Source organism: Chiloscyllium plagiosum, chromosome 27, assembly GCF_004010195.1.
Source record: "Chiloscyllium plagiosum isolate BGI_BamShark_2017 chromosome 27, ASM401019v2, whole genome shotgun sequence".
Classification (NCBI taxonomy): domain Eukaryota; kingdom Metazoa; phylum Chordata; class Chondrichthyes; order Orectolobiformes; family Hemiscylliidae; genus Chiloscyllium; species Chiloscyllium plagiosum.
Window position 1 is genome coordinate 11165937 of NC_057736.1, and position 19904 is coordinate 11185840.

General features: G+C 41.3%; 1 protein-coding gene across 1 annotated transcript in view; it reads left to right on the plus strand.

Moving 5' to 3' along the window:
* Positions 1-878: 878 nt before the first annotated feature.
* dnajc8 (DnaJ (Hsp40) homolog, subfamily C, member 8) overlaps positions 879-19904 on the plus strand; it is a gene marked incomplete at its 5' end in the record, with an annotated part of 38231 nt that continues 19205 nt past the window's right edge. The window contains 4 exons of the mRNA XM_043717118.1: positions 879-1007; positions 4552-4608; positions 6389-6455; positions 14397-14491. Of these exons, the coding sequence (XP_043573053.1) occupies positions 879-1007; positions 4552-4608; positions 6389-6455; positions 14397-14491 (348 nt within the window). The remainder of the gene's footprint in view (positions 1008-4551; positions 4609-6388; positions 6456-14396; positions 14492-19904) is intronic.

Below are 19904 nucleotides of genomic sequence, written 5' to 3' on the forward strand. Positions count from 1 at the left end.
GAATTGCAACTTGATTATGTTCCTATCATTGCATCTGTTTATACAAATACCTTAGTTGCCTCTCAGCTTGACTATCAATGCCCCTTTTGGCTGCCTACTTATGTTATATGCTCTATGTTTAAGATGATCTGAAATTCTGCCCATATCAAACTTATAATCAAAAACCATTCAGCCATCACTTCTGTACCTGCTCACCTACATTAGCTTCCAGTTAAGGAATGCCTCAAATTTAAAATTCTTGACCTTATATTCAAATATGTCTAGTTTTACAGTATCCCTCTGGCTCTAATCTTTAGTTTTACAAGCCTCTGAGATATCTACATTATTTTAATTTTGGCCTTTTGTGCACCCCAATTTTCATCATTCCACATTGAGGAAAATGCTTTGAGCTGCCAAGGCTCTTGGCTTACTAAGATCCTGCTTAAAATCTATTCTCATTGACCTGGCTTTTGGTCACCCATCCTAATGTCTACTTCTGTGGTTTGGTGTCACATTTCGTGTGGTGAATATTCTGCAAAATGCCTTAGGATGCTTTGCTATGTTAAAGAGTCTATATAAATGCAATGGATTGCTGTTAAATATTTATTGTGGGTCGGTTTGCTCTGTTGACTGGACAGCTGGTTGTGATGCAGGGTGATGCCAACAGTGTGGGTTCAATTCCTGCATCAGCTGTGATTGCCATGAAGGGCTCCCCTTCTCAACCTCCCGCCTCGCATGAGACATGGTGACTCTCGGCTTAAATCCCCATGAGAAAATACCCCTATGATTGGGTAGGCAACTCTACACATTTAAGATACAATGATTGCACTTGCTTTCCAAAATCGTCAGTTTGTTTTATACTGTGCCCATAAATGTTTATAATTTAAAAATCATGTTTTGTAACTGTAATTTTCACATTCTTGCAGGTAAAACAGATTGAAAAAAGGGACTCTGTTCTGACCCCAAAACAGCAAATTGAAAGATTGACAAGACCTGGATCCACCTACATCAATCTAAATCCATTCGAAGTAAGTCTGTTTCCAACTTGTGTACTAGTGACAAATTGGACAATTTCCAATTTGGACTGGTGACATCCTATGTCACTGACCACCCTTTCTTGTCCTTTTTTAACTGTGCTATATCTTTTGCCTTTGTTTGTCAATGAGTGCAATTCTCCTCTTATATCTCTCTTCTGTTATCCAGCTGAGTGGAGTTGCCATTATCTGATTAAATTCTTATCTATCCAGTTGTACCCGATGTATTCTGCAAAGGCTGCTCTCCGTGATCCCATTAATCTTGAAATTTTGGTTGCTTAATATTTTTCATCTACAAATTTCCTTTGGCCACATCATTTTAAAATATTGTCGGGTTCCACAGATATCCTGATCAACAACCAGCTGTACTTCCCCACCACCTCTCTTGCCCACCTTCCTCCACCTTTACACACTACCAGTCCAACATTCAGTACTGGCTAAGAACAAAACCTGTCCAAGCCATTGTCTTTGATACTGCCAGAAATTGTCTTTATTGGCCATGTAATCCAACCCCCTTTCTGACCTCTTTCCCAAGCTAAACCATGTTTGCCCCTAACTTCCAAATCTATTTATTTCAATTGCTAAAGCTGCTTATGTTCATTTGCATTATTGCTCATTCTTTGCCTTTGAGAGTCCTGAGATCATGAATGTCTTGACATGCTTTCACTCTTGTTCTGAGGTAATTAAGTCTGCATGATCTGCAAACTCTCTCATGTAGGGTGGGTGGTGCTTGGATGATCAGTTATGAGGCTTTTGGGAGTTTGTATGCTTTCTCCAACTGCTCTACTACTACTGTGTACTTTCCTGATAAAGTCTCTCTGTTTGTTTGGTGCCTCCCTGAATGGACTTTCTTCATGTGGATATGTCACAAGTTGGAGACTTCAATAAATCAGCAGTAACGTTTGGCATGCCCCGGTTCTATGTAGAGCAGTTGCTTCAAGATTCTGGCATCAGACATGATGAACAACATATCATGAGCTGATTTGAGTGAGGAGCATCTCGGTGTTGGGATATAGGCATGGCAGCTTTAGGTTTGCCTTTCATGGCTTTGGATTTTGGTGTTCTAGTGAAGAACCGCTAGTGGCACTTTTCCAATGGGCCCTTTTAGTTGCCTGCTCAACAATTCCAATATCAAGTGTTTCAGAGCGCAGAATCACTTCTGTATGGTAAAGCATAACCTTAATATTGAGTTAGAGGTCCTGGTGCTCAAATACTTTTATTTCTCTCCTTAGTCAGCCAAAAGTTGAGCTGTCTCACTTGAAGATGGCATAGTTCATCAATGTCTCCATCCAGGTTTCAGCTCATCTGCTGAAACCCTCATTCTTCCTGAGATCACGTCCAGATTTGGCCATTCCAATATTTTCTTAGCTGGCTGTTTCATCTCCGACCCTTTAGGATGTGCTGGAAAACTCAGTCTTTACCTATATCCAGACTTGTGCCAAATTCCACTCTTCAATCACCCCAGTTCTGGCTGACTTATTATAGGTTCCAGTCTAGTAATGCTTCAGATTTAAAAGATGTATTTTTTTGTCGAAATTCTTCATTGGCCTTTCCCCTCCCTATCTATAGCTTTTGACCTCTTCACTTCTCTCTCCGCTATTAAGATATTCTGTGAAGCAACATCAGGATAGATGTAGAGAAGATATTTCTGTCTTTAGGAGAATCTAAAACTAGGGATCATTGTTTTAAAAACAAGGGATCATACATTTTTAAAACAGATGGTGCATGTTTTTCTGTGTTGAATGTCTTTGGCACGTTGCTCCTACTGTCTTGTTAGGAACAGAGTTTTTGAATATTCTTGTCGCAGGGTGGACAGATTCTTGGTGAGCTCTTGTTAGCGTTTTGCAGGAATCTGGAGCAGCCATGATCTTACTAAATGTCAGGGAAGGTTCGAGGGGCCAAATGGTGTACTCCTTCTCATTCATCTGCAGGTCTTTCAACAAACTTTTTATCATGTCTCCTATGTTCAACATCAACTTAATGTGCATGATTGACTAGGTGTGAAATGTTTTGGGGAATTTTATTATGATGATGGTCCTATATTGTTGATATTGTTTGTATGAAGTGGTAGTTTCGGCTTTGGGCTCAGTACACAAGCTAGGCACACTCTTGTTCAAAATTGTAGCAGTTTACCAAAGTTTTCATTCTGGTTTTGCTCCAAAAACTAATTTGCATATCACAAACATGAGTCTTCCATGAACCAGTACAATTAGGCAGAAGTTTAGGATTTAACTCTTTATTTTTTTCCCCATTATGTTTAAAAGCAAATCCTTGGATATAATTAAGAATGCTAACATGGTCCTGCAACCAAATATGAAGTTATTGCAAAATTTATCACATTTTTAATTAGATTGTCTTGTCCAACACTTGCAAGTAACTTGATTTTAAATGATGGAAAATGAGTAAACTGGTTTCATTATGTGCACTAGGAGAAAGTGAGGACTGCAGATGCTGGAGACCAGAGTTGAAAAATATGGTGCTGGAAAAACACAGCAGGCCAGGCAGCATCCGAGGAGCAGGAGAGTCGATGTTTTGGGCATAAGCCCTTCTTCAGGAATATAGGCATGGCAGTTTTGGGTTTGCCTTTCATGGCTTTGGATTTTGGTGTTCTAGTGAAGAACCGCTAGTGGTACTTTTCCAGTGGGCACTTTTTAGTTGCCTGCTCAACAATTCCAGTCTCCAAAGTGTTTCAGAGCGCAGAATCGCTTCTGTATGGTAAAGCATAACCTTAATATTGAGTCAGAGGTCCTGGTGTTCAAATACTTTTATTTCTCTCCTTAGTCAGCCAAAAGCTGAGCTGGCTCACTTTGAAGGTGGCCTGAAGATAAGTCCTGAAGAAGGGCTTATGCCCGAAACGTCGATTCTCCTGCTTCTCGGATGCTGCCTGGCCTGCTGTGTTTTCCAGCACCACATTTTTCAATTCATTATGTGCACTGGTCACTTCAGAATTAATTATCTTTTAAATATTTATGGATTCTTTTAAAAACATGCCTATAATGTCGTTACTTAAACCAATTCTTATGAAAAACAATCGGGAGAGTCTTGTTGAAGGTCTGGACATGGATGCAATTGGGCCAAACTCATTGCTTATTAATTTAGTCCTGTAACTTCCAGCTTGCAGGTACGGCTGACTTGCAGTTTGTATTTTTTTAACAACAGATTGTGGGAAATTAATTTGTGCTGGATGCAAGTCATATTTGATATTCCTCAATATTTATGCCGATTTGATTGTTTGCTGAAAATTGCACCCTATTGGTACACCTCCACGATTTGTGTTTTTGGATAAGGATAGAAATAAGCTACTGATTGCCAATATTTTTGCATTCAATAGCTTTGTTCATTTCATTCGTTAGAATCCACTTTGTAAGTTGCATACTAACATTCATGTCAAGTCTTTGCAAATTGTAACTTTTAAATCATACTACAATAACAACCCTCCCATTCAGTTAACTTGCTCTGTTTTAATTTGTTAATGTGGCCTACAAAATTAAAAGCTTAATCTGTTATAGTAGTTGTTGCTGTATGCTTTATTACACAGGTGTTACAGATAGACCCTGAAGCAACAGATGAAGAGCTGAAAAAGCGGTTCAGACAGGTAGACACATCTCAGTTTGCCATTCTACAAGCTAAGGTAGCAAAGATCTTGGGTACAGTTGAGGTCTTTGAGTGAATAAAAATTGAAAATGCCAATGCAATTTCATACATACATCAAATACATTTTATTGATTGTATGTTATTTTGGTTGAAAATTCTTGTTAAGTGAATACGTTTTCTTCCCTAATTATATATACTTTTCTTTGGTTAGAGCCCACCTTATGCAGTTATCATTAGTAATAAGATGCTGCATGATGTCTGTCGCTTCAACTATTTACTATTCAAAGTGAAAAAAGTTAATAGAAATTATAATAAAATGTTTCTCTGCTTCTTCCGACTCTTACTCCCTCTGAACTGGTGGCCCATTTGGTAAAGACAAAATTCAACTGATCCTTTTGAACCAGAAAAATTCAGGTTCTAATCTCAGCCTGGGCAGTGGTTGAAGTTTTAACAGTCCTGTCTAGAAAGTGCATTTGTGGGGACATTGGGTGAGATCAGCACTAGGCTTGACCGTGATGACCCCCCCCCCCCCTCCCCCATTGGACAGCTTGATGACATTGAATCCTTCAAATGAAGGTCAGCTACTATCCACACTGGTGAGATACTACCAGTGCCTGTGGAACTAATCACCAGCATGAGTCAACACCTTCAGGAGGAAATGTATGACAGATAATCCTCTCCAACAATTCACTGCACTCGGGAATTTTTGTGTATGCAAGCAAGTTATTCACTTAACAGGAATTGACACTAAAGGTAATTGTCGCTTTTTTAAAACTATTTTGAATTTTTCTCTAATTTGTTGAATTAAAAGTAATTTAATCATGTTAAAGAAATTTGACAATGTTTCTTATTTTAATTCACTGGGGCCAAATCATGCACTAAACATAGCATATCCTTTACTAGCCTGTGAAAATCGACACTTTTTTTTCCAAATTCTCTCCCCTCCTCAAGGTGCTGACTCACGTTGGGGTATAGTTCTCTGGGTGCAAGCAGCCCTTCGGTACCTCGCCCAAGTGGCCATTCTTCAGCTGTGAGCCCAGACAGTGAGTATCGTCAGGCTACCCTCACCCAGCGTCCACACGTATGTACTTTCAGGCAGTGGTCACTGGTTATAGATCAGGAGCAAGATCTCTTGTCTGAATGTTTTTTAAAGCAATCCTAATCTGAGCACACTGGAGGCCTATTGTAGTGCCGTGCTCTATTTCCACCTCCAAACAGCTAATTTGGCACAATTCACACTTCAGATTTGGAACCTCCTGGTGTGTGTAACTCAGCACTATGGCAGGCTGTTTATTGCTGACTGAGTTACTGGGATCAGGAGTGAGATTAATCATTGACATAGTGTCACTATTTGTTCCTTGTTGTGGGTTTGTATTTAAGAGCAATACTTAATGCTGTGTCAACACAAGGTCTACAATGTAATGAGTTTGATACAAATTTTCATTTTAGCCTAAGCTGCTAGTTAAGGCTTCATTTTAGTCTTAAATCAATAGTTACATTAAGTAGTTTTTGTTACTTTTGGTTCCATCAATATTGAAGGAAAAGGATCAAGAAATTTTTTAATATTTAATAAAATTGGAAGATTTGAAGACTTTAATGAAGGCAGGGTGAAAAATAGAAAGGGAAAATAAAAATTAAGAATATAATTTTCAAGATTGTTGTCTTTCACACATTAAAATGTATATTCTGTGTCTTTGCAAGTTACCTCACTAGTAAGTTCTATAGAGTCTGCTTATCTTGAAATGTGCATGTTTCATAAATAATTTTCTTCATAATTCTAGCTGTCAATCTTGGTCCATCCAGACAAAAATCAAGATGATCCTGACAGAGCACAAAAGGCTTTTGAAGGTAAGACAATGGAACCATGGAAGAAATAAAACTGACTGCAATGGTACGTTATAAAGATTCATTAACATTTTATGTTTAGAAAACTAAAGTTTAGCTGACAAGTTCATTATTAAAATGAGTGGACTGGTGGTATTCAATATAGCTTAAAATTAATTTACTGACAGCATTTATTTGGTTGAACTCAGTGAAGGATTGCATGCTTCGTGTCCATGGGTCAGGCTGTTTAGTAACTCTTCCTGCAAGTATTCACATGTGGATGTCAAGTTGAGCCAGCAATTTAACTTGAATGCAGTCCTCTGCCATTTCCAATAGTCTGCGATATTATGGACGTTGATTAATAAATAATGACCATTTGTAGAATGCCCATCTTTTAATGACCTGTAACTTAGCAAGGCTTCAATGCATTCAACAAAGGAGAAATAGGGAAAAGTGAAAACTCAGTGAGAAAGAGAAAAATAAGAAATTAAGCTTCTGTGATGACTTAATCAATGAAGGCACCACTTACATGGAAGTACGCAGATAACAAGAAATTCAACACAACTGGTGTTAATCAATGCATGTACTTGACATGTCAGGGGAGGTGATGGTCTGGTGGTATTATCACTCGACTATTAATTCAGAAACCTAGCTAATTTTCTGGGTTCAAATGCCACTTCAACATATGGTGGAATTTAAATTCAAAACAATCTGGAATCAAGAATCTACTAATGATAGTGAAACCATTGTCAGTTGTCCTTCAGGGAGAGAAATCTGCCATCCTCACCTGGTTTGGCTGCCATCCGACTCCAGACCCACAGCACTCTCAAATTGCCCTCTGAAATGGCCTGGCCAGCTACTCAGTTGTATCTATGGTTTGTACGAAGTCTCAAAGAAATGAAACTAGATAGACCCTCTTGGTATCGATCTAAGCACTGGAAAAGACAGTGATTGAAACAGCCCTGTGACCCTGCAAAGTCCTCTTTGTTGACATTTTGGGGGAAACTGAAGACTGGAGATCAGAGTCAAGAGTGTGGTATTGGAAAAGCACAGCCGGTCAGGCAGCTTCCGAGGAGCAGACAAATCGACGTTTCGGGCATGAGCCCTTCATCAAGAAGTGGGGGACGCCAGTATGAAAATTGGGACCGCTGTTTCACTGGACTACTGAAGCAACAGCCTGACATAATCATACTCACGAAGTCATCCCTTACAAACAATGCCACTGATGCCACCATCACTTGCTCCTAGACTCAATGCTCTGTCCAACGCTGGCAAACATGCTAAACGCCTTCTTCAACATGTCAACCTGTGATGCCACTTTGAAGGAACTGTGTGCCTGAGCCCTTAGGTTTCTGTTCAACAACACTCCTTAGGTGCCTACCATTGACTGTACAAGTCTTGCTGTGATTTGCCATGCCAAATTGCATTTATCTGAATTAAACTCCATATGCCAATCCTCGGCCCATTGGCACAGCTCACCAACAACCTGTCTAATCTTAGATAACCTTCACTGTCCACAAACCTACTACCAACGCTGCCTCTGTTCTCATGCAAATCGTTAATGACAAAGCACAGTGGACGCAGCACCAATCCTTGAGGAAAACCACTGGTCAAAGTGATCCCAGAACCAATGGACCATATTTAAGCTCTGCAGATCTGCCACCTCCAGTCGGGACTGGAGGTAGACCATTAACCAACTCACTGGAGGAGGAGGCTCCACAAATATCCCTATCCTCAATCATTGAAGAGCTCAACACAACGCAAAAGACAAAGCTGAAGCATTTGCAGCAATCTTCAGACAGAAGTGCTGAGTGGATCATCCATTGCATCCTCCTACAGGACAGTTTGCAACCTCATGGCCTTGCATAATTCCCCCATTCAACCATTAGCATGAAGCCAGGCATTGGCCTGGTTCAATGGAGATTGCAGGAGAGTGTGAAAGGAGCAGCACCAGGCATACTGAAAAATGATGTGTCACCTGACAGTTAGATGTCAATGTGGGAAAATTGCCCAGGTATGCCCTATATGTAAGAAGCAGGAAAAATCCAACCAATTACTGTCCCATCAGTCTACTTCTAATCATTGGTGATGAACATAGAACATTACAGCACAGTGCATGCCCTTCGGCCCTTGATGTTGTACTGGCCTTTTATCCTACTCTAAGATTAGGCTAACCTATATACCCTTCATTGTACTATCTTCCATGTGCCTATCCAAGAGTAGCTTAAATGTTTGTAATGTATCTGACTCTCCTGCCACTGCCAGCAGTGCATTCCATGCACCCACCGCTCTGTGTAAAGTATCTATCTCTGACATCTCCCTTAAACCTTTCTCCCATTACCTTAAAATTATGGCTCCTTATGATAGCTATTTCTGCCCTGGGAATAAGTCTCTGGCGATCCACTCTTTCTATACCTCTCAATATCTTGTACACCTCTATCAGGTCACCTCTCATCCTTCTTCGCTCCAATAAGAAAAGCCCTAGCTCCCTCAACCTTTCTTCATAAAACATGCCCTCCAGTCCAGGCAGCATCCATGTAACTCTCCAATGCACCCTCCGTAAAGCTGCCACCTCTTTTGTATAATGAGGTGACCAGAACTGATCAATATTCCAAGTATTGTCTAACCAGGGCTGTATAGAGCTGCAGCATAACCTCGCAGCTCTTAAACTTGATCCCCTGCTCGTGAAAGCCAGCACGCCATATGCCTTCTTAAGATCCCTATCAACTTGGGTGGCAACTTTGAGGGATTGATGGGCATGAACCCTAAGATCTCTCTGTATCTCCATAGTGCTACGAATCCTGCCTTTAACCCTGTATTCTGCATTCAAATTTGACCTTCCAAAGTGAATGACTTCACACTTTTCCACGCTGAACTCCATCTGTCACTTGTCAGCCCAGTTCTGCATCCTGTCAATGTCCTGTTGCAACCTACAACAGTCCTCTACACTATCCACAACTCCACCAACCTTTGTGTCATTGGCAAACTAACCCACCCTTCCATTTCTCATCCAAGTCATTTATAAAAATCACAAAGAGGAGAGGTCCCAGAACTGATCCCTGCAGAACACTACTGGTCACCAGGCTCCAGGCTGAATACTTTCCATCTACTTCCACCCTTTGTCTTCTATGGACCAATCAATTCTCTATCCAGACAGCCAGATTTCCCTGTATCCCACGCCTCCTTATCAAATGCCTTGCTGAAATCCATGTACACCACATCCAGTATTGTACTTTCATCAATGTGTTTTTTCACATCCTCAAAGAATTCAGTGAGGTTTGTGAGACAGGACCTGCCCCTCTCAAAGCCATACTGACTCTCTAATCAAACTATGGTTTTCCAAGTGTCCTAAATCCTGTCTCTCAGAATCCTCTCCAATACTTTGCCCAACACTAACGCAAGACTGACTGACTGGTTTGTAATTCCCAGGATCATCCCTATTCTCTTTCTTGAACAAGGGGATAACATTTGCCACCCTCCAATCATCTGGTACTATTTCAGTGGACAGTGAAGACGCAAAGATCATCGCCAAAGGCACAGCAATCTCTTCCTTTGCTTCCTGTAGTAACCTACTTCAGTTGTTGGTAAAGTGTTGGAAAAGGTTATTAGAGAGGATTTATAATCATCTAGAAAAGAATAATTTGATTAGGGATAGTCAGCACGGTTTTGTGAAGGGTAGGTCGTGCCTCGCAAACCTTATTGAGTTCTTTGAGAAGGTGACCAAACAGGTAGATGAAAGTAAACCAGTTGATGTGGTGTATATGGATTTCAGCAAGGCGTTTGATAAGGTTCCCCACAGTAGGCTATTGTACAAAATGTGGAGGAATGGAATTGTGGGAGATATAGCAGTTTGGATCAGTAATTGGCTTGCTGAAAGAAGACAGAGGGTGGTGGTTGATGGGAAATGTTCATCCTAGAGTCCAATTACCAGTGGTGTACAGCAAAGATCGGTGTTGGGTCCACTGCTGTTCGTCATCTTTATAAATGACCTGGATGAGGGCGTTGAAGGGTGGGTTAGTAAATTTGCAGACAGCACTTAAGGTCGCTGGAGTTGTAGATAGTGACGAAGGATGTTGTAGGTTACAGAGAGACATAGATAAGCTGCAGAGCTGGGCTGAGAGGTGGCAAATGGAGTTTAATGTGGACAAGTGTAAGGTGATTCACTTTGGTCGGAGTAACCGGAATGCAAAGTACTGGGCTACGGGTAAGATTCTTGGTAGTGTAGATGAGCAGAGAGATCTCGGTGTCCAGGTACACAGATCCTTGAAAGTGGCCACTCAGGTTGTCAGGGTTGTTAAGAAGGCTTTTATTAATAGAGGGATTGAGTTCCAGAACCACGAGGTTATGCTATAGCTGTACAAAACTCTGGTGTGACCGCGCTTGGAGTATTGTGTACAGTTCTGGTCACCACATTATAAGAAGGATGTGGAAGCTTTGAAAGGGTGCAGAGGAGATTTACTAGGATGATGCCTGGTATGGAGGGAAGGCTGAGGGACTTGAGGCTGTTTTCGTTAGAAGAAGGTTGAGAGGTGACTTAATAGAGACATATAAGATAATCAGAGGGTTAGATAGGGTGGACAGGGAGAGCCTTTTTCTAAGTATGGTGACGGTGAGCATGATGGTGCATAGCTTTAATAGATATAGGACAGATATCAGAGGTAGTTTCTTTACTCAGAGTAGTAAGGGTATGGAATGCTTTGCCTGAAACGGTCGTAGTTTCGCCAACTTTTAAGTACATTTAAGTCGTCATTGGACAAGCATATGGATGTACCTGGAATAGTGTAGGTTAGATGGGCTTCAGATTGGTATGACAGGTCGGCGCAACATCGAGGGCCGAAGGGCCTGTACTGCGCTGTAATGTTCTATGATATATCCCATCTGTGCCAGGGGATCCTCTATCTGTCCTCACGTTTTTCAAAATTTTAAGCACATCCTACTTCCTCACATCAACCTGTACTAGCATATCATCTATTTCATGCTGTCCTCAAACATCAAGGTCCCTCTCAGTCGTGGATACTGAAGCAAAGGACCTCCCCGACTTCCTCCAACTCCAGACGCAAGTTCCCTCCACTATCCATTATTGGGCCTCCTCTCACTCTGGCCATCATCTTGTTCCTCATATAAGTTTGCCCCGTTCTAGCTCTCCTAAGTCCATGTCAGTTCCTTCCTGGCTACCTTTAACCCTGTAAAGCCCTACCTGATCCTTGCCTCCTCAACCTTAAGTAAGCTTCCTTCCTCTTGACTAGATGTTGCACATCCCTTGTCATCCAAGGTTCTTTCAACCTACCATCGCTTCCTTGCCTCAGTGGGACAAACCTGTCCCAGTGCCATCAGTAAGTGCTTCCTAAACAACCTCCACATTTCTGTCGTGCATTTCCCGGAGAACATCTGTTCCCAGTTTAGGCACCTCTGTTCCTGCCTAATAGCATTGTAATTCCCCCTCCCCCAATTAAATAGTTTCCCATAGCATCTGCTTCTATCCCTTTCCATGAGCATAGTAAAGGTCAGGGAGTTGTGATCACTGTCACGGAAATGCTCTCCCACCTAGAAATCTGACACGTGGCATGGTTCATTGCCAAGCACCAAATCCAATATGGCCTCACGTCTAGTTGGCCTATCTACATATAGCGTCAGGGGCCCTTCATGGAGACACCTGACAAAAACTGCTCCATCCAAACTATTTGAACTAAGTTAGTTCGAGTCGATATTAGGGAAGTTAAAGTCATCCTTGACAACAATCCTATTAGTTCTGCACCTTTCCAAAATCTGCCTTCCAATCTGCTCCTCCGTGTCTCTGTTGCTATAGAGGGAGCCTGTAGAAAACTCCCAATAAAGTAACTGCTCCTTTTGTATTTCTGGCTTCTACCCATAATGACTCTGTAGACAAACCCTCCTCGATGATCTCCTTTTCTGCCGCTCTGATACTATCCCTGATTAACAATGCCACTCCTCCACCTCTGTAACCTTTCCTTCCCGCCCATTCCTTTTGGAACATCTAAATCCTGGAACATTCAACAATCGTTCCTGCCCCTGTGATATCGTCAAGTCTCCGTAATGGCCATAACATCATAATTCCAAGTACTGATCCCTTGCTGTCAGTTTGTCACTGTTATTCCTGATACTGCTTGCATTAAAATAGACACTTCAACCCATCACACTGACTGTATGAAAAGTATCATAAACAGTCCTATCAAGCAGTGTCTGCTCAGCAATAATCTGCTCAGTGACTCCAGTTTTGGATCCTCCAGGGCTACTTAGCTCCTGACCTCATTGCAGCCTTGGTTCAAATGTGGACAAAAGATTAAATTCCAGCGATGAGGCAAGAGTGACAGCCCCTGACATCAAGGATGTGTTCGACCGAGTATGGTATCAACGAGCCCTCAAGAAACTGGAATCAGTGGGTATAAGGGCCAAACTGTGTGCTGGTTGGAATCATACCTGGCACAAAGGAAGATGTTTTAGCAGATCAGTCATCTCAGCTCCAGGACATCTCTGCAGGAATTCTTCAGGATAGTGTCCAAAGCCCATCTTCAACTGCTTCATCAATGACTGCCCATTTATCATAAGGTCAGAAGTAGAGATGTTCACCAATGATTGCACAATGTTGAACACCTTTTGTGACTCCTCAGATATTGAAGCAGTCCAGGTTCAAATGCAACAAGATCTGGGCAGTATCCAGGCTTGGGCTGGCAAATGGTAAGTTACGCCTGTGCCACACAAGTGCCAGGCAATGACCATCACCAATAAGAAACAATCTAACCACTGACCCTAGACATTCGGTGTTGTTATCATCACTGAATCCCTCGTTATCCATATCCGTGGGGTTACCATTGACCAGAAACTCAACCAGAATCATTAACAAAAGCACGTCAGATGCTTGGAATACTGTAGTGAGTAACTCACCACCTGACTCTACAGGTCCTGTCCATCATCTACAAGGCACAAGTCAGGAGTGTGGTGGAATACTCACCATTTGCGTAATGGTACAGCTCCAACATCACTCAAGAAGCTTAAAACCATCCAGGACAAAGCCACCTGTTTGTTCGGTACCACATCCACAAGGATCCACTTTCTTCAGTAGTAGCAGTGTGTACTATCCACAAGTTCAGTGTAGAAATTCACCAGAGTTCTTCAGACAGCACCTTCCAAACTCACGACCACTTCTATCTGGAAGGACAAAGGCAGCTGATACATGGAAACACCACCACATGCAAGGCCCCTTCCAAGCCACTCGCCATCCTGACTTGGAAATATAACGCCCTTCCTTCGCTGTTGCTGGGTCAAAATCCTGGAATTCCCTTCTGAATGGCATTGTGGGTCTACCCACAGCAGGTGGACTGCAGCGATTCAAAAAGGCAGCTCACCACCACCTCAAGGGCAATTCGGGATGGGCAATAAGTTCTGGCCAACCAGCGATGCTCTCATCTGCTGAATGAATTAATAAAAACTGCCTCCACTCATCTCTCCTTGCTATACTTGCTATATTTTGTCACTAGTGTGTTTTTCCATATGCCCCTAACTTGGTGTTTGCTGTTAAGTAATTTGAGTTGATAAATAAAAGTAACTATGGGTGAGTGGGTTGTTTTGGTTTCTAAATGAGCAATGGCTACTCATCATCTGAACACATCTGGAGACAGAGAAAGTGCAGTGTCAAAGCATCCCGACCAATGCTTTGATGCATATTGTTTTCAATCTGGAGCCACCTTGACTACGTGGCTGGGTAATACATTGATGTTAGGTAAAAACAATGACAGAGATGCTGGAAACCAGATCCTGGATTAGTGGTGCTGGAAGAGCACAACAGTTCAGGCAGCATCTGAGGAGCAGTACTGCTGTGCTCTTCCAGCACCACTAATCCAGAACACATTGATGTTCTCTGTGGGGGTGGAAATGTACCTTTGACTTAGGAAGTGATATCTTTGTAATAAGTGAAATTAAATTCTAACTCTTATTGCTTCTCACTAGCTGTTGACAAAGCTTACAAGCTGTTATTGGAGCCAGAACAGAAAAAACGTGCTATCGATGTGATACAAGCCGCTAAGGAAACGATAGAACACAATGTGAGCAATTATTTTAATCATTTGGGCTTGACCCTGAACATTTCTCAGCTGGTGTCCTTCTCTGCTGACAATACTTGGAAATTCCTATGTCTATAACTATGTCTAAGCATAGAAAAATTGGATTTGTGTGCCTTTCCTTCCCGTTTTTAGGTAAATTGTAATGTTTTGTTGATATGAGCAAATATCTACAATGAATTATGTTTTCAATCAGTTTTTAAAAGCCTTACAGACTGTGTATCAATGAAGCCTATTTTGTTAATTGTTAATGAATTTAAAGCTTAGCGTGTTCTTTTGGCCATAAGTAAGTATAAACCTATGCGCCACCTCAATTTTAAATAACACATTCAGCATGTCCTAAATCATGTAAAATTTAAATGTTCTCATTTGTGGATGGCACAAAGAGCTTCAACCCTCTTATTATTGTAGAACCTAATATAATCCAAATAGTGGGCGGCACGGTGGCACAGTTGTTAGCACTGCTGCCTCACAGCGCCAGAGACCCGGGTTCAATTCCCCGCCTCAGGCGACTGTCTGTGTGGAGTTTGCACATTCTCCCTGTGTCTGTGTGGGTTTCCTCCGGGTGCTCCGGTTTCCTCCCACAGTCCAAAAATGTGCAGGTTAGGTGAATTGACCATGCTAAATTGCCCGTAGTGTTAGGTGAAGGGGTAAATGTAGGGGAATGGGTGTGGGTGGGTTGCGCTTCAGCGGGTCAGTGTGGACTTGTTGGGTCGAAGGGCCTGTTTCTACACCAAGTAATCTAAATCCTCTAATTTGAGACGGCATGGTGGCTCAGTGGTTAGCATTGCTCCCTCTAAGCACCAGGGTTAGATTCCAGGCTTGGGAGGCTGTGTCTCTGTTGGGTTTGCACATTCTCCCTGTGTTTCTGTGGGTTTCTGCTGGATGCTCTGGTTTCCTCCATCAGTCCAATGATGTGCAGGTTAGGTGGATTAATGTTGAAAAATTGCAGAGTTGTAGGGGGCGGGGGGCTGGGGCTGCGCCTGGATGTGATGCTCAGTGCAGAGTCGATGGGCCAAATGGCTTCTTTCTGCACAGTAGGGATTCTGTGATACCCTACAGTATTATCTGACCTTTGGTATCCAGTTGATTTTCTGTCTTGTCAACATATGACTCAAGCCAGAGATTCGTTTCAAAAAGCTTAAGGTAGTTATATAACGCATAGAAATTGTCAAGTAGTGGACTACTTGCCTATAGTTAGAGGGAACCTTTTCGTGCAGATTCAAAAAAAGAATGTGCAATACTGACAATTCAATCGGATTAATTACAGTCAAGATTGGAGTGGTGCTGGAAAAGTACAGCAGGTCAGGCAGCATCCGAGGAGCAGGAAATTCGGCGTTTCAGGCAGGAACCCTTTATCAGGAATTAATTACAGCTGAGTTGAACTGCATTCTCCCATACCTTCGTCCAGTGCCCATATTGATAGTGATCAGTTGTGGTCTGTGTAGTTTTAAATTGTCTCTTTCCCTGTGCCCGGGTCACTGACAGTTGAACCTCTGAGATTGGCTAATCAGAATACAGATCAAGGGGCATGGCTTTCCTGATCTCTCTCATTCAGTGCCATACTGCATAGTGGATCATACACTGATGCCCTTGTTCCACTCGAATAGGCCAGTCTCTTATCAATCCAGAATAGTTAAGTCAAAATAAATTCTATAATTTGTCAACTGCTTTATTACTTAAATCTTGTGTCTAGTAATATTTAAAATCAATTAATGGAGGTCTATTTCAAGTGAGATTCATAATCGTTATTTTCCTTTATGACCCTCTCCTCATTTTCACATGTGCTTTATTTCTCCAAATAAGTGTATTCAAATTCTTCAATCATTCTTGTCACTTATTCCTTTCTTATCGAATGATTTTAAAAAATATGCTTGCCCCTTGTTTCAACTGCACAATGCTTTGTGAGCAACTTCATTTCATCTGGTTCCTTGGTCATATTATTTTACATTCTAGGTAAGTTCTAGCTTGATCATTCTCTGCTTTTTAATTGCATTATTTCTTATAAATATGAACTGGTTATGTTAATTGCATACCTTGGGTTAAGCATCATGATTCTTCCATGTGCCCTTCCTGGTTAAAGGATGTAGAAGAGATTTGGCACAGTATAATTGAAGCAATTCTGTTGTAAACTCCACTCCTCTTTAATGATGGTAAGTTCAGACTGGAAATTGAAGATCCAGAATCTCTGGACAGTTGCCATTATCAGAAAATATTGATGTTATGGCGTGTGATCAGCTCATTCAGGCTCAGCCCAGAGTACCAGCCTGTACTCTTTAACAAAGAATATATGGCACAGAAACGGGCCAATTGCTGATAGGGACTATGTAGTCTTAATGTGGATAAGTAGGACAGATGTTAAGTCGATTGTGGTCATTTGGGAACATTGCTTGGTGGATTTCCTCAGGAGGCGTGTGATTCTGCCAAATTAGAACTTAAACAAGAAAATTATTTGGGAATCGAGGCACATACTGATCTGACTTCACTTGAGCAAGAGCTATTGAATCGCAATGTTCTTTTCAGAACGTAGAAGTCACTTTTGATGTCATGCAAGCTTTGATTTCTTCGTAAAACACATCATGAGTTTATTTTTCTCTTGCACTCTTAAAGGCAATTGAAATGGATAAGCTCTATATGATTTTTAATTTGCTCTGTACCATGGTCCAGTGTGTTTATGGTTGCATTATTTTAAATATACATTTGTGTATGAGTCATACTGCATTGAAACTGACTCTTTGGTCCAACCAGTCCATGCCTACCATAATGCCAAACTAAACTGGTCCTACCTGCCTGCACTTGACTCATATCCCTCCAAACATTTCCTATTCATGTACTTATTCAAATGGCTTTTAAATGTTATAATTTCCACCATTTCCTCTGAAAGGTCATTCCTCCCAAGAACCACTCTGTTTTTACAAAAACAAAACTCCCTCATGTCTCTTTAAAATCTTTCTCCTCTCACCTTTAAAAGATGCCCCGAGTCTTGAACTCTCCCAACCTAAGAAAAGACACCTGTCATTCACCTTATCTATACCCATCATGATTTTATAAACCTCTGCATAGTCACCCTTCAACATCCTACGCTCCGGTGGAAAAAATTCCCAGCCTATCCAACCTCTCCTTATAATTAAAATCCTCCATTCCTAACAACATCCTGGTTGATCTCTTCTGAATCTTCTCCAGCATTATAACCTCCTTCCTATAATAGGGCAACCAGAATTGGACACAGTACTCTAGAAGAGGCCTCATCAATGTCTTGTACAACCTTAACATTACGTCCCAACTCCTATACTCAAAGATCTGAATAATGAAGGCAAGCATACTAAATGCCTTAACCACCCTATATGTATGTAATGCTATCTTCAAAGACTTATTGTATCTGAACCCCGAGGTGTTCTGTTTGACAGCACTACCTAAGGCCCTAGTTTTAATTGTATAAGTCCTGCCCGTGTTTGTTTTACCAAAATGCAATACCTCACATTTATCCAAATTAAACTCCATCTATCACACTTCAGTCCATTGACCAAATTGATAAAGATCACTATACATTTGGGTGACTGTTCATATTTAAGTATTCTGTGAAGCAGTGTACGTTTTGATTTTATGGTGCATCAGTGCTGATACTTTTTTTAAAAAAAATTATCCATGTCTCAAAATTTAGAATTACTATTTTTCAGCTACAGCCATTTCTGTTAATATGTGGAACAGCATATTGTTACTAAAGCTTTGTATTCGCATACAGCTGAATTTATTGTCAATGCTGCATCTAAGTTGACCTCTACATATAAATTGTTTGTGAGATAAGATGCTGAACATTATTTAAATAGAAAAGAGTGATTTGGGCATCCTCGTTTATGAGCTACAAAAAGCTGATATCTAAGATCTGCCAGTAGTAGGGAGGTAAATGTTGGCCTTTGCTTCAAAGAGAATGGAATATAAAAGTAGGAAGGTTCTGCTAAACTCTACAAGGCTCTAAATCAGACCACATCTGAAATATTGTGAACAGTTTTGGGCCTATTATCTAAGAAAAGGTAGCTATTTTCTAATCCATCTGTTCAAAGGTGTCATGACACACTTCTGGGTGCAGGTGGGACTTGAACCTAGACCTCCTGGCTTAGAGCTGAAAAATGTGTTGCTGGAAAAGTGCAGCAGGTCAGGCAGCATTCAAGGAGCAGGAGAATCGACGTTTCGGGCATAAGCCCTTTTTCTTTGCTCGAAACATTGATTCTCCTGCTCCTTGGATGCTGCCTGACCTGCGCTTTTCCAGCAACACATTTTTCAGCTCTGATCTCCAGCATCTGCAGTCCTCACTCCCTCCTGGCTTGGAGGTTGAGTAGATTAGGCCTGTACTCATTGGAATGTAGAAGCATGTGAGTTGACCTTATTGAAACATACATAATTCCAGGGGGATTTGACAACGTAGAGGTAGAAAGTTTGCTTCCCCTTGTACAAGAGTGTAAGATCAGAGGGCATAATCTTAGAATAAGGGGGATGCACATTGAAAACAAAATGAGGAGAAAATTCTCCTCAGAGGATAGACTTTTAAACAGTAAGAGAATCAAGTGTTAAAGCAGGAAAGTGGAGTTTTGGGGATTATCTTTGGGGAGATTGTGAAGATAAAATTCAATACCAGGGTTCTGTGCTTAAACCAGGGAAATTACAATAGTATGAGGGAGGACTTGGCTAAAGTAGACTGGAAACAAAGATTTTATGGTGGGACAGTTGGCGAGCAGTGTAGGACTTTCAAAGCAATCTTTCAAAGTGCTCAGCAAAAGTATATCCCAGTGAAAAGGAAGGACTGTAAGAAAAGGGATAAACTGCCAAGGGTGTCTAAGGAAATAAAGGAGGCTACCAAATTGAAAAAGAAGGCGTACAAAGTGGCCGAGAACAGCAGGAAACTTGAAGATTGGGACAACTTTAAAGGTCAGCAGAAAGCCACAAAAAGAGCTATAAAAGAAAGTAAGATAGAACATGAGAAAAAAACCTAGCTCAGAATATAAAGACAGCAAAAGTTTCTATAAATATATACAACGAAAAAGAGTGGCTAAGTAAACATTGGTCCTTTAGAGGATGAGAAGAGTCACTTAGTCATGGAATATGAGGAAATGGCCAAGGCATTTTGTATCAGTGTTCACAGTGGAGGACACTAATAAGATGCCAGTAATTGACAGAGATGAAGGTAGGTGAGGATCTGGAAACAATCATTATCATGGAAAAGATAGTTTTGGGCAAGCTAATGGCGCTAAGGCTTGACAAGTCTCCTGCCTCTGATGGAATGTGTCCCAGGGTACCAAAAGAGATGGCAGGAGAATTAGCAAGTGTACTGGTGGTAATTTTCCAAACTTCGCTGGACTCTGGGGCAGTCCCAGCAGATTGGAAAACAGGAATTGTGATGCCA